Raw genomic sequence first — 15,978 nt, 5'->3', positions numbered from 1 at the left:
TTGGTCTCATTGAAGGGTAAGACCCTTGGTGATTGACAAGGCTCCAGTGGATGGATCCACATCGAAGGGCATTTGGGGACCCAAGTTTGACTCTATAGGCATATACATATATATGCATAAATATAATAGAGTACATAAAATTGGGTGGGGAGTAGAGGGGGGCAGATGGGGGAGGGAATCTAAATTCAATCAAAATATATTGTATGAAATCTGCAAAATTCAATTTTAAAAAAGTCCGAATTTGGATTTCAGATTTCTGGTTTTTGGATTAGGAAAGCTCTCCTTGCATACAACACATATAGTATGGAATCATCTGGATGGCCACAGGCAGTGCTGTGTAGTGTGTAGTACTGTAACCCAGCACTTGGAAGGGGCAGGCGAGAGGACAATGAAATTAAGGTCTTCCTCAGCAACTTCCTCAGCCTCCAGTTGGAGGCCAACCTGGGCTACGGTCTGTGTCTCAAAAACAAATAAACAATCAAGCCCATATCATGTGTATATATGTAATTTTTTTCTTTCCATATGTAATAATATATAGTTTCTTATGTACAGTTCATATATAGGAACAGTATATATATATATATATGTATATGTATATATGCATATATCTGACTGCAGACAGCTAGAAGAGGTTGGGACTAGCTCAGTAGCACAGTGTTTACCTAGCATGTACAAGGCCCTAGATGTGATTGTTAGCACTGAAATAAAAGAGAGAATGAAAAAGAAAAAAACACCTGTGAGGATGTCCATTCACATGTTATCAGTGGCACTCTCTGAGCAGTGTGGTTAGGGCTAATTTTTTATTACATTTACATATTGTGGGGGGTGGAGGCACATGTGTGCATGTGTGGAGGTCAAAAAACAACTTTTAGGAGTGGGTTCTCTCCTACCACTATGTGGGTCCTGGGGATTAGGCTCAGGTTGTCAGTGTTAGCAGCAAGCACCTTTACTTGCTGATCCATCTCGCTGGCCCTGAATATTTTACTGTGGTCCCCCCCCCCCCCCCCGCTGGAAGGCTCTGAATTTCCCATGACAATGTTATCTTTTTTTTAAAAATTACCACTACTAACTACTTAGTACGATCATAAAACAATTAGTGTAGGATTTTCTTCCATCTAGAATTGTCCTTGGTCTTTGAAGTTGGGGTATTCAAGGTAGCCGTGGTCAACGGGGCAGAGGCTTAAGAGCTGGGACCAGGCAGGGACTACCTTGAGCAGGTTCACCTGAGACTGCTGAACCTCTGCCTGCATCCTGCTAGGCTCCCTACTTGTCTTAGTTCATCTTCTGTGGCTGTAACAGAATACTTGGGTCTGGGTAATTCATAAAGAGAGAAGGTTGGTTATGGCTCATAGTGGTGAGGGCTGGAAAGTTCCAGTTTGTATGGATTTAATCTAGCCATGTCTTGTGCTGCATCCTAACAAAGTAGCAGATAGCCACAGGTATGTGCAGGTACGTGCATGTATGTGCAGGTGAGTGCAAGTGCATGCAGGCAAGAAGAGCAAGTTGAAGAACTGGGGAATGGAACATGCTTTCTGACATCTGCTTCCTAGGCAACTACTCCAGGCCTCTGAGAGCAAGAACTCACCTCCATCCTCTCCTCTCATACCCTATCACAGGGCTCAGTACTTCTTAGCTCCATCACGCAGGGGACCAAGCCCCGACAGGAGTCATATTTGAACCGTAGCACAGTGAAGACTATGGTTCCCAGTCTCTATCAGTGCAGTTTGCAGTCTCTGTGCCTCTGCAATGTGGGATGGCTGCTGGGGCACAGCTGTTCCCCAGAGTAATAACACAGTTTGCCCTGTTGGAATTCTTACATTTTGGAAAGACAGGGTGTCACTGTGTTACCCATATAGAACTTGAACTCATGATCTTTCTGCCTCTGCCTCCCTAGTAGCTGAAGTTAGGAAATGCAACCCTATTTTGAAAGCCCATGAGGCCTTGGGGTCCTGACACGTTTCCCATTTTCACAGGCCAGTTGGATATCGTCTCCATGGCTGAAACCAGCATGATGCCTGAGGAGATTGAACTGGAGATGGCGAAAATCCAGCGTCTTCGAGAAGTCTTGGTCCGCAGGGAGTCGGAGCTCAGGTTCATGTGAGTGATGGGAAAGCAGGGATGGGAGTATAGAGGAGGGAGGTGGCTTGGAGAAGAGGTCCCTGAGCACCAGGCGTTACACCCACTAAGAAAAGCCTCTCACACATACCACACATACTCAAGGAAGCAACTGCAATTAACGTTGATGGATCACCAAAAACACTGTTTTAACCAGGTTAAAAGGAAATGAAGAGCTAGGGAGTGTTTTATTATTTTTATGAGGAGAGGGAGAGGGAGAGGGAGAGGGAGAGGGAGAGGGAGAGAGAGAGAGAGAGAGAGAGAGAGAGAGAGAGAGAATGAGAATGAATGAGAATGAGAATATACATATATGTGTTGATGCCCATGGAGGCCAGAATAGGGTGTCAGATGCCCTGGAACTGGAGTTATGAGCAGCTGTGAGCTGACAGATGTGGGTGCTGGGAATTGAACTCCAGCCCTCTGCAACAGCAGCAAGTGCTCTTAATCTCTGAGCCATCTCTCCAGCTCCAAGATCCAAGATACAGAAAGATTATTTTAGACTCATAGATGATAAGCCCCAATTTAGTCAAGGTTCAGAAAGCCAGCCTTTCATATACCTGCTGGGAACTTGCTGTAGAGCTCTGCCCCTACAAGGACCCAAGGACCAGACTCAGAGACTCAAGGACTGCCAACTTGGTTGGATTTAGAACCACCTAGGGGACACAGTTCTGGGTATATCTGTGAGGGTATTTCCACAGAGGTTTAACTGAGATGGGAAGATCTGCCCTGAATGTGGACAACCATCCACTGGGCAGGGGTTCCAGAATGAATAAAAATGGTAAAGGAGGAAGTCAGTTGAACAGCATTCCTTTCTCTCTGCTTCCTGACTGTGGATGCCTCAGTCCTGCTGCGACGACTTCCCCACCATGATGGACTATGACCTCAAAATGCGAGCCAAAATGAACCCCTCCTTTCTTCCATTGCTTTTGTCAAGTATTTTGTCAAAGCATTAACAAAAGTAACCGCTACAACCACAATACTGATATTTTTGAGGCCTTCTCATGGGCCCTCTAGTTTCATAGGCCACAGTGAGATTCATATACTTTGGTCAGGTCATAGACCACAGTCAATTTAACAGGCCACAGTCAGGTTCACAGACACAGTCAAATTCATAGACCGTGGCCAGATTCCTAGACCACAGTCAGGTTCATAGACCACAGTCAGGTTCGTAGACCACACTTGGGTTCACAGACTACAGTCAAGTTAATAGACTACAGTCAGAGTCACAGATCACAGTCAGATTCATAGGCCATAGTCAGGTTCATAGGTCATGGTCAGTACATAGGCCAGTCATGGAGAGCCCCTGTGCTCGTCCCTCACTCTGAATACCCAGTGCAGTGTCGTCTTTAGCTTGTGTTCTGTTTCCAACATGCAAAATGACATTTTGAGATCTCTCTGTTGAGATTTGGCAACTTTATGAATCTTCCTAGAATAAGCCAGGGAACCCCTGGTTCTCTAAGAACCCACTCTGCAGCAGCCAGCAGGCGGCTGGGGGCTAATGCCTGGGCCTGGCCTTCCTTCCTGGACTCCCCTTGTCTCTTCCATCCTATTATGCCACTGGCAAGACCTCCTGGAGGCTCCAACAACCTTGGGCTCATTCTCCTGCCCTTCATCCCAGCCTGGAATCACCTCATTAGCTTTTAATAACTCCTACAGCCCCTGGTTACCTGGCTCAGCTTCTCTTTGTCTCGTATGCCACCCTGTTCCTGCTGTTTATCTGGGTTCCAGATAATTATCTTCTGCCTCCAAGTGGGGTGGGCTGGTTATCTCCACTCTCCACCCGCTCGCTGGATTTTCATAAAAGGGATGTGTGGCCTGTCTCTCAGCTGGCTTTGGGCAATGGTAGCTTTTAATCAGCTAGAGTTAGAATTGCATCAGCAAAGGAGGTGGGCGTGCAGAGGGCATATCTCAGGAGCACAGTCCTGGAGTTCTAATAATTTCAGAGCCTGTCTTTAAAGTCCAGTGCCATCATTTTATTGAGAAACATTGATTATATATGGAAGAGGTCAGTCCCTAGGAAGACATACCAAGAGGTGTAACAGATTGCATGAACTATAGAAAGCGGCTATTTGGATGCTTGCGCTGCTAGGTAGATTCCAAGTGTATTGATGTATTAGTTCATTGAATCTTCATCACAACTTTATAGAAAACACACTAGTTTTATAGATGAGCAAGAGAGGCACAGAGAGGTCAAGTCACTTTCTGGGGGTTGTACAGGTTCTGTTCACCAAAAGACAGTGGTATAAATTGGACTCTCTGGGGGCCACTCCATAGTCTCAACCACTGAGCTATAGTTTCTCAACTGGTTTTGGAGCTAGTTTCTATTACCAGCTATGTGGCTTAGGGCAAATATGTGCCCTGGTAAAGCCTCAGTTTCTCCACGCATCTCCCTGGCAGCACCATAGCGAGGGGCAAAAAGAAATGGCACACAGAAAAGTGAGTGGCTGTCTTCTTTAATCCCTAACACTGCACTGAGGCAGGGTGGGGAGCCATGATGGCTTCTCCTACAGATCCCATTCTAACATTCCTCTCCTGAGAGAAACTGGGCTGAGGGGTGATCCCAGGAGTTTCTGGTGATGGGCTGATTCTCAGTGTATCTCTCAGCAAACAAACAAGTCCATGGAACTTGAGATTTGACCCAGTGGTGGAGTGCTTGCCTTGCATGCACGAAGCCCTGGGTTTGGTTCCCAGCGCCATATAAAGGAGGCATAGTGGAGCATACCTACAATCCCAGGAGGTAGAGGGAAGGTGACCAGATGTTTAAGGTCATCCTCAGCTACATAGTGAACGCAAGGCCAGTCTGGACTAGGTGAGACCCTTTTTCAAAACCAAAAACCCTGAACAAATCCAATTTAACCATGGGGTCCTGACTTTATTGTTATTTTAATCAACACTCTGCATTTTCCTCTTCCCTTTAATGAGTAGGTAATTCTGACCCCTGTAGGAAGAGCTTTAAGAAAGGTGCAAAACAAAATTGACTCTGTTCACCTAATGTGACTTGCCTTAGCCACACTTCACCCTGTTGCATTCTGATTTTATATAGCCTCACTGCTGCTGAGCCAGGTGGGATGAGAGACCCTTCATTACAGAAAATCTAAAACAGCAACTGCCATAGACAAAATATGCAAGAATTTGAGGAGTGGGGTGGGAAGAGAGGGAGGGAAGGGGTCTGGAGGGACAGGAAAAGAACAGCAGAAGAGCCACGGAGGAGCTGGCTGACAGAGGATGGTCAGGCCACTGGATGGCTAGACTTCCTTTTGTTTGGTTGACTGGTTGCTGTTATTTTTGAAATAGGATCTTGCTATGTAGCCCAGGCTATGTAGTCCAGCATGATCCTCCTGCTTTAGCTTTCTGAGTGTTGGGATCGTGGGCATGCACGGCTGCCTCTATGCCTTGACCCCCTTGAGGGTTTTTTCCTTGAGGGGTATGAGAATGGAGTGATGGGATAGAAACAGAAATGCCTCTCACCTAACAAGCCCCTGCTCTTCCAAGTTGTTCTGCATAGTCAAAACAAGAGTCAAGTGCTCATTCGTGTCTCTGGCAACTACATGTTATCACAAACATGTTTCAGGCCTGGAGATATAACTTGGGGTAGAACCCCGCCTAAGCCTAAACAAGACCCTAGGTTCAATCCCCAGGACTACCCCCCCCCCAAAAATATATATATGGCTGGGGAGACAGCTTAGATCAGACGCTCAAAGCCCATGTCCAAAGCTTGGTGCAGTGGTGCATTTTATCACATGGCAGAGGCAGACCTCTTTCCCCTTTTTTTTTCCTTTTTTTTTAAAAAAAACAAACAAACAAACATTTATTTTGTGCATGTGGCAAAGGGTGGCTTGGAGGGGTGGCTTGCCAAAGTGTGCATGTGGAGTCCAGAGGACAATTTATGGGTGTCAGTTCTCTCCTTCCACCATGTGGGTCCCAGGGATCAAATTCAGGTTGTCAGGCTTGGTGGCAAGCTCCTTTCCTGACTGAGTCTCTCTGGCCCTCCTTCTAAAGCCCCTAGAACTCAGTCATGGGGCTCTACCTTCATTAGATCTAACCCTAATCAACCCCAGAGTCCCCATTTCTAAACCCAGTCTCTTCCCACCATCACAACTTTGCATCCCTGTCACCTCCTAAGCCCACTTTCAACCTGCTTTCAGCTATCCATTATCTCCACAGCCACCAGGAAGCCCACATACCTACCTCTGTCCTGAGTCTCCACACAAGCCTCCTGCCTGTTCCTGCTACGTCCAGTCTGGGGTACTGCACCCACCAAGGGGATCTTCCAATCTGCACATCAGCTTCAACAATGGGCACATGCCTGCTGCTGTAATAAAAAAAAATACCTTAGACTGGTTCATTTATAATCTGGGGCAGCTAAGGCAGAATTAGGTACATCTTCTGGAAGGAGGAATAGGAAGACATGTCTGACATCTCAGTGAGGGTCTAAGGACCCTCCCTGGTCCCTCCTATGGGAGAACTTCAACAGGCCCTATCTTGAGGGTCTGAAATAATCCCAGCTGCTCTGATTCAGACAGTATTGTGGGCTGGGGAGATGGCTCAGTGGGTAAAACGCTTTCTGTGGGAACTTGAGTTCAGATTCCCAGCACCCACACAAAAGCTGCACGTGGTCGTACACACCCAAAGTCCAGCACTGGGGAACAGAAATAGGCAGATCCCTTGGGCTTGCTGGCCAGCCAGTCCAAATAAAACATCAAGCTCTAGATTCAGAGAGAGACGGTCTCAACAATGGAGAGTGATAGAGGAAGATACCCAGAGTCATGGTCTCCACATGTACATGCACAGGGAAGTACATTTATACACATGCACACATACACATGCACCACACACACATACACACACACAGATGGTGATGGCTATTATGCTCAGAGGACAGCATCTCACACTTGCGTTCCTTGGCTCATGGCCCCCTCCTCCATCTCTGAAGCCAGCACAGCACTACAGCCTCTTTAAACCTTGTCCCGACACCCTCTCTCTCCCGTCAAATCTCTCTTTTAACATTTGTGACTCTGTCTAGGGCTCACCTGGATGATCCAGGGTAACCTTTCATTACATACATCTGTGACATTCCCTTTGTTACATAAAGTGGCAGGCACACAGGTCACTGACACGTAGCCATGTTTAGGGCCATTAGTCTATCACTTTAAGTGACCCCAGCAGTTAACTTAGGGGCTAAGCTGAGAGCTGAACTCCCAGTGTGACAGAGACAGGGATGGGCACAGCATGCTGAGTGAATGGGGAGGCCACACAGCACACTGAGCACTCTGCTGCTTCATCTGTGCCTCATTCTCAACTATCTGAAATCTAAGAGAGAAGAATTTAGCAGAGACAGAGGCATGTGGCACGGGACAGCATGGTGCCATTTATTAGAAGGCTGTTGCTTTTGGAAAACTGATTCTTGTTATGCCTGAGCTGTATTTTGCTTATTTTACTTTGTTTTTTGAGACAGGGTCTCTTGTGGTTCAGGCTAGCCTTGAACTCTGTACGCAGCTGAGGATGACCTTGAACTTGTGATCCTTCTGCCTCTACCTCCCAAGTGCTAGCATTATAGGTGTGCCCCACCATACCTGGTTTATGGAGTACTGGGATTGGAACCCAGGGCTTCTACTACTAGGCAAAGTGCTCTACCAACTTAACGGGGTCATTTAGAAGGCCCTGGGCCTGGAGCTCGGAGCCCTCCTTCCTCCTTGAAGGTGGTGATGATTCGTATTTATTCTGCTCAGTCAAGCGCTCACACTGCTTCTAAAGCTCCTTCAAAATGACCCTGAGCTATTCCTGAGGCAAAACTCCTCTGATCCTGGAACAACCAGTCACTCTGCTTGAACCGGGATGGGTGCTGGTGATTGAATTTGAAGAGACTTGTCAGTATGCCATTAACTGCCCTCTGGCCATTTGCTGTCTGCTGTCTCCCCAGGTTTCCTACTGGTTTCTTTCTGAACCAAGCTGAGAAATCTCTAGCTCCCCAAAGCTTGCTTCCCTAACACCGTGTGCCCAGACATCATGAGGTCACAGGGTCCATACAGCTGGAAGTAGTGACAGGAACCTGGGATGAAGGCATGTGATGCCACTGATTCAGTTCATCCCAAAATGAGCTACATTTTGGAATGATTTTAGGTAGTATTTAGGAAAACTTATGAATTACTTCATTTCATGGCTTTTAGGAAAAATGCAGCCCAGGCTAGCCTCAAACTTGCTATGTAGTCAAGGATGATCTTTTTAAAAAAGTTTTTAATATTTGTTTTAATATATATATATGTGTGTGTGTATATATATGTCTGCATGAGTGTGCACACATGCATTTGGGTGACCATGGAGGCCAGAAGAGAGCATCAATACCTGGAGTTATGTGGGTACTGGGAATTGAACTTGGGTCCTCTGGGAAAGCAGTGAGTGCTCTTAACCTCCGACTCATCTCTCCAGCCCCTTAAAATGTATTTACAATTAGGTATACTTGGTGGGGGTATGTGTACGTTAAGTGCAGATGCAGTAGAGGGCATTAGATTCCATGGAGTTAGAATTACAGTTGGAAACTGCCTGACATGGGTGCTGGGAATTGAACTCAAGTCATCCACAAGAACAGTATGCACTCTTAGCAGCTGAGCCATCTCTCCAGGCTGATCTTGAACTTGGATCCTCCCACCTCTACCGGGACTGCGAGTGTGCACTACCATGTTCAGGTTATGCGTTGCTGAGGATTGAACCCAGGGCTTCTCACATGCTAGATAAACTCTCTACCAATCGAACTACATAACCCATCCCCAAATCTTGGTTTTCAATTATAGTGCAGTGGCAAAAAAGTGAATCAAGTTCAAGGAAAACAGAAGGTGAATAATAGGGAAGGGGGCAGGAGATATGGCCGATGTTGCCATGGTGATATGTAAATGGGTAATGTTTAGAAAACACTGAATTAGTCCCACTGAGCTGGGCTGTGTTTCTTACCTAAAAGGGACACACAGGTAGCTCTTGCATGGCTGGTGCGATGTGACCAAGCACAGCGCAAGGCAGCATGCTCAGTGGTTGAGGACGCAAACTTTCCTTTTGTCAGGGCGTGTCCCACTGAATGCTGGTCAACCGTGTGATCTTAGGTAAATTATTTAACTTCCCTGTATACTTTCTGCTATCATTTCTGACAGTGTGTGTGTGTGTGTGTGTGTGTGTGTGTGTGTGTGTCCGCGTGTGCGCGCACACCCTTACTTAATATAATTCTTTCCAGAGCCATTCATTTTCCTGAAAATATCATGCTTCAGGTCTGACACTGTCTCTTGGGGTACCTATCTGATCACACAGGTTTAAGGGCTCCATCCATGAATCTCCTGCTTGAGATGCTGCCCGCAAAGCCACCCTCCCTGCCTTCTGACTGGAGACTCAGAGGCTCCTATACCACCTCCCACATTTGTAGGCTATTCCAATACAATGACTTCTAGTTTATTCTAAAGGATACAGCTCAGTAATGGCCTGACAGCCACATGGAAAAAGCACAGGGCAAGGTGTGGGCAGAGGAGCCGTGTGGAGCTTCTGTGCCCTCTCTGTGGGATGCCACCTTCCCTGTGACCTCTGTGAGATGCCACTTTCCTAGTACCTCAGTGTGTCCCCATCCCATGCTGCCTGAAGCTTTTGTTCCAAGGTGCCGTAACTCCTCTCCAGTCCCTTTCCTCTTCCCATGGGTTGTAGATGGGGATGGAAATACCCCTCCTGTGATCACTGGTCTTTCTGGTGACCGGTCCCCATCCTGAGGCTGCCCAGGGACTTCACTCTGAGTCACCTCAGTACAAGCTTGGGTGTTGCCAAAAGGGGATTGCTATATATAACAGAAGTTGCTTTGTCACTTGGAAAATCCCAGGACTGATGGGCCTGATGGCACACACTTTAATCTCAGCACTCCAGAGGCAGAGGCAGGCAGATCTCTGTGAGTTCAAGGCCAGCCTACTCTACATAGTGAACTCTAGGCCAGTCAGAGCTACATAGAGAGACCCTATATCAATCAGTCAATCAATAATTTTTTAAAGACAAAATCCCAGGGGTATTAGGAGCTCTGTGAACAGAACCTGGTTCTGCCCCGAGTGCTGAGATTAAGATGCTTCTCCATGACAAGTTTCTGTTTTTTGGTTGATGCTGTTACTGTTCCAGTGAACATCCGTCTCAAGTTGTCAACATTTAATAACCAAAGAGGGGGTGATATTAGACCCTGTGAGCCCCATTACTTTGTTGTAAAATGCAATTATCTTTGCAATAAATTAGATGTTCAAGAACAAGGAAAAAAAAGAACCTGGGACACAGAGAAGGTAGGTATGTTATTAGACAACACTTGTTTTCCTTAGAATGAATTAGTCCTAAGAATCTGCATGTGTACGTGTGTGTGAGAGAGAGAGCGCGTGAGAGAGAAGTTTATAATCGATAAGATATATTAAGTTATTACAGGGTTGAGAAGATGGCTTAGTGGGTAAAGTGCTGTCTTGAAAGCATAAGGACCCGCATTCGAATCTTCAGAACCCACATGAAGTCAGATTCAGTAGTGCAGGTCTATAATCCAGGGCTCTTGTATGAGATGGAAGGTGAAGACAGGAGAATTCCTAGAAGCTCACAGGCCAGCTAACCTAGCATACACAGCTTCGAATTACAGAGACCCTGTGTTGCCAAAATTCCTGGGAGAGGGGTACATAAACAACATCCACCTCCTCCTCCCTTGGACATAACGACAAACCGGGGTATGATTCCACCAAAATGCATTCTGGAAACCAATGAGTTTTATTGGGCTTACTTATAGAGCAATGGGTGAAGGTTTACTTACAGGAGTGTGGGTGCTCCCCATCTAAGGCCACACTGGAAAATCCACCCAAGCACGGATGATGGCTTTCCCGTAGCAAGAGAGGCCCTCCCCTAGATCGCTTCAGCCTATATACTCTGGTCCCTCCCCCAGGTAGGAGTAAGAAGGGCCAAATTGCTCATTATGGGTTGGGAGATGTGCCTGGACTCTTAGGTGAGGGTCGAGAGACTCCCCGAGCCCCTCGTTCCTCGTGGGGCGTGAAGAGTAAGCAAGCCCAGCTGTGATGATCTTAGACAGCCAAGTGGGTGCAGCTGAGCTAAGGAAGATGGCGCCTGTCTGTCAGAGGACAGTCCTGTACAACACACTGTTTTACACAAGGTAGAAAATAAGAGACTGTCATCTGACCCTCATATGCACACTGTGGCATGTGTACGTTACCACACTCACACATACAAATGTGTATGCCCATACATACACATATACACACACATCATACACACACATTAAAAAAGTTACTACAACTGGGCCTGGTGGTACAAATTTGTAATTGCAATTACTCAAGAGGCAGAGACAGGAGGATTGTGAATTCAAGGCCAACCTGGCAACTTAGCGAGACTTCGTCTCAAAATAAAAAGTAAAAATAGGGCTAGAGCTATACCTCAGTAGCAGAGTGCCTCTCTGGCATGCTCAAGGCCCCAGGATCAGGCCCTAGAACCAGAAACCACTTATAAATGTCAGGAAGGCCTTTCTTGAGGCAGGATATGAAGCAGGCACTGGAAAGATTGTAGTTGGATGTATTCTAAGAAACCACGAAGTCCTGTCATGCTTTTTATTTAGTTTTCTGAGACAGGATTTTATTATTAGCCCAGGATCGCCTCAAACTTGCCATCTTCCTGCCTCAGCCTTCCAAGTACTGGAATTTCAGGCATGTGCTACCATACCCAGTCTATGTTTTTAGAGCAAAAATTAACTAAAAACTGGAAATAAGGAAAGAGGATGGGCAAACATGTCTCCTCCGAATCCTTTTGGGGTGTTGCTTACAGGTCTGTCCAAAGACTATGTAATTGTCTGGGAGAGGACAGATATCTAATTTCATGACTGACTTTTAGAAAATTAACATAAAAATTACATATTAACTCATAGGTTTAGGGTATGATTTGCCTTGTAAGATGTTAGCCAGCTTTTTATGTAACCTCAGCTTTTATTCTAAGATTTGCATAAAGGGGCTGGAGAGATGGCTCAGCAGGTAAGAGCCCTGGCTGCTCTTGCAGAGGTCCCAGGTTCTGTTCCCTGCACCCACATGGCAGCTGATAACCATCCATAACTCCAGTTCTAGGGTATCTGATGCCTTCTTATGGCCTCTGCAGGCATTCAATGACATGGGTACACTTACATACATGCAGGCAAAAACTCATATACATAAAATAAATAAATAGAATTAAGATTCACATAAGTTGCCAGGCATAGTGGTGCACGCTTTTAATCCCAGCACTTGGGAGGCAGAGGCAGGCGGATCTTTGTGAGTTCGAGGCCAGCCTGGTCTACATTGTGAGTTCCAGGACAGCTGGAACAGGGTCTCACTATGTAGCCCTGGTTGGCCTAGAACTCACTATGTAGACCAGGCTGGCCTCTATCTCACAGAGATATGCCTGCTTCTGCCTCTAGTCAAGTGCTGGACTGAAGGCATGTGCCACCATACTCAGCCTCTTCCTCTTCTTGATCCTTTAGGGTCCTCTGTTTCTTCCAGTGTGTGTGTGTGTGTGTGTGTGTGTGTGTGTGTGTGTGCGTGCGTGCGTGCGTGTGTGTATGCGCTCATGTTCATGTGTGTGCAAACGGCCCAAATTCCTGCAAGCCACCACCATCCCCATAATGTACTAAATCTCATATCTGGCTTGAATCAGGCAGAGTAGATTCCTGTTACCATAGCCAAGACCTTCAAGTGAACAAACCTGTCTGTGGAGTGCTCCTTGGACTGTTGGGTTTTTTTTGACACTTTATTTTGTGTGTATGCCTGTGCATGTATGTGTGCATGCACACATGTGAACATGCATACCACAGTGCATGTGGAAGTCAGAGGACAACCTGTTGGAGTCAGTTCTGTCCACCATGTGTGTCTGAGAGATAGAACTCAGGCCAATGGGCTTAGCAGCAAGCACCTTTACCAATGAGCCATCTCACTGCCCCTCAGAGTGCTCCTGTCATCATCCCAAGTCCTCCCTCTGGGAAGTCTTGATGCAGGCTTTTCTCCATCTCACCTCTCCTTAGTGAGTCTGTAGCACTTTCCATAGGTTCACGCCTGGTTAGCTTCTGCCATGATGCAGTTCTGGACAGCAGATATTGGTAAGTGTGTGTGTGTGTGTGTGTGTGTGTGTGTGTGTGTGTTAGAATGGACTTATGAGATTCACACTTGTGTTCAGTGCTATGGGGGTCAGTTTAAATGTTCTGCTCAAGTGTTCCAGATCAGAGGTCATCAGGAAGTAGGGGTGTTCTCTAAGAGGTGACTAACGGTTCTGTCATGTGAAATCAGCAGTCAGCTCAAGGCTGTTGTGTAGCTCTCTTCTGAACTGAAGCACTCCTTCCTGGAGGAAAGAGAGAGGCTCCTAAGCCCAGGAAGCTCAGAGAGTCCCAAGATTTGCAATGCTCTCCTCAAGATTACATAGGTAATTGCTGGGGGAGGGGAGACCCTTCCATGAGCTTCCTGCAGGTACAACAGGGGACACCAGCTTCTGAGTTGTCACCCATGCTGTGGTCGGCTTTGGGCCTTTGAGTTACCCACACTTCTGTAAGTAACCCCAATAAAGTCATAAGTTCACCAAGCTGGATTTGGGGTGAAGAGACATTTGTTCACATCTCCCCAGGAAGTCACATGACAAAGGCTGACACTGACAAGAAGCCAGTAGCCACTCTGGCCAGCATATGGACATTAGTTTAGTTTGGATATGGTTTATCTGCCCCAAATTCATGCTCTGGAAACTCGATCCCCAATCTAAAAAAGTTAAAAGGAGGTGAAACTCTACAAGTAAAACCAGTGGTAATTGTTAGGGACAGTGGCCCTGGTAATAAAGGGATTAATGCTGGTTTCGGAGTGGTTTTGGTCTCACTGGAGTGGGTGTTACAAAAACTGAGCTAGGCCCCTCTCCAGGTTCCTCCACTCTTAAACAGACTTCTAGAACTCTGTCTCATACACGCTTCTACCATGTGATAACATATGTCAGGCTATGACACAGGTAGGGTCATATTGTGCTGTTTGAATTTCCCAGCCATAACAATCATGAATCAAATAAACCTATTTTCTTTATATATTATTCAGTATCAGGTATTTTGTCATAGGAACATGAATCAGACCAAGGCAGAGCTGTTTGGTGGTTTCTGTCGCTTAGACAATGTTCCTATCCTTGTCTACTTTCAGACATGTTTGTGAAATAGTCTCATTTTTGTCTTGATCTGTCACAGTATTAGCATAGCCTTATGTGATATTGACAATCCACAAAATGATTTACATTCGAAAAGAGACTGCCCTGGCCGACCTCTGAGGGCCTTGCCAGGCACTGCTTTCTCCTTCTGGTGTAAGATGCTCCATCTATACATCCATCTCTCTAAAAGTGGGACACCCTTCTCTGGGGTCTGTTCTTGTCTTCCCTGTGGGAGCCTGCTTGGGCTCTTTCATGCAGAAGGCACTGTGAAATCTCAGTGAGCTAAGAGCACAGAGGACTCCCTGGGACCTGGTGTGGCTGTGCTCTGCTGAAGTAGCCTGGATTTTCAAACTTCAGCAATATACAAATGCAGAATGAACACTTGTCAAAAAATATATTTAATTCATTAGTGAGGGAACTCGTGTGACTGTCAAAGCTTATTCCAGGATGTTGAAGGAGCTGGGTTTGTAAGCAGGTTTTATGTGAATCTTTTTTTTTTGTTCCTGGCCACAGGACCAGTCTGGCCAGGATGCATCTGCCTCCATCACTGGACCCCACAAGCCCTCCCCCCATAGCACTTTCACCTATGAGTCATTAGCTCAGAGATCAAGGTCTCTCCCATGAGCTTCCTGCTGTCTGAGCCTGGGGCAGAGACCATAAGCTAGTAAGAATGGATGATCTTTGCACAGCTTTCCAAGTCAAGCGAAGCTGCCACCTGCAGGACTGTGGGGATTTTTGAAGAGGGTCAGTCTAAATTGGTATCAGAGCAGAAGAGATTGGAATAGCAGTGAGCAGTTCCCCACTCCATGTGGTGCCTGAGTCAGAATGCTGGCTCCAGTTTAACCAGTTGTGTGATTCTGGTTGGGCCACTTAACTTCTCTAAGCCTGCAGGCTTTTCATCTGGAAGCAAGAAGGCACAGTCCCTACCTGCAAGAGTTGTTCTAAGGATGAGCTGTCATGGTCTGTGCGAAGCTCTGGTGCACATACAGCAGAGTGTGAACACAGCCCACAGACGACTGAGTATGTGGAATCTGAATCCTGCATCATCGTGCCCTCCATATCTTTCCCCCCATGCGGTGTTCAGCTTCTCTTCTCATTAAATGTTGCAGGAGCATTTAAAGCACGTTGAAGAGGTGACCTCAAATTTGCTTCCTTGTTGACTCTGTCTAGTGATGTTACTTTTTAAAGAACCTCTCACTCTCTTTGGTTTTCTAAGAGATTGTTTCATGTAGCCCAGGCTAGCCTCAAACTCACTTTGAGGCCCAGGTTGGCCTTGAACTCAGTCTCCTGAGTGCGGGGATTACAAGTGTGTGCCACCATCCCCAGCTCAATTTTCAGGAAACTTGTTTGTCTGTAGTTAAACAGGAGCCAGCTGGAGAACTGTGATAGTAGGGTGCGTTTATACCATGGAAACTGGCAAATAATGTAAGCCAGGGCCCACCTCACTACTCACCCCCCACCCCAGCCAGTTGTTACCACTTGCTAACACATGGCTGATTCTGGCCCCAGATGCCCAAGCTTTGGAGCATCTGCAGAGGACACTTGCTGTTCCCTTTTGGTTCATCAAGCCCTAGGATCAAGCTTTCGTACAAAAGAGACCGCTAATCACTAGCGCTGAATAAACATGAAGTTGGTTTAACATTAATTATCATTAAAAGCTTCACTACATCCGCTGGTGTA

General features: G+C 46.4%; 1 protein-coding gene across 1 annotated transcript in view; it reads left to right on the top strand.

The window, feature by feature from the left end:
• Nucleotides 1-15,978, top strand: part of Bmerb1 (bMERB domain containing 1) — a 108,834-nt gene that overhangs the window by 69,064 nt on the left and 23,792 nt on the right. The window contains exon 2 of the mRNA XM_008829882.1: nt 1,974-2,097. Within this exon, the coding sequence (XP_008828104.1) occupies nt 1,974-2,097 (124 nt within the window). The remainder of the gene's footprint in view (nt 1-1,973; nt 2,098-15,978) is intronic.

Source organism: Nannospalax galili, unplaced genomic scaffold, assembly GCF_000622305.1.
Source record: "Nannospalax galili isolate Female #2095 unplaced genomic scaffold, S.galili_v1.0 scaffold32, whole genome shotgun sequence".
NCBI lineage: Eukaryota > Metazoa > Chordata > Mammalia > Rodentia > Spalacidae > Nannospalax > Nannospalax galili.
Note: the sequence above shows the minus strand (reverse complement) of the source record. Positions and strands in the feature narration are given on the sequence as shown.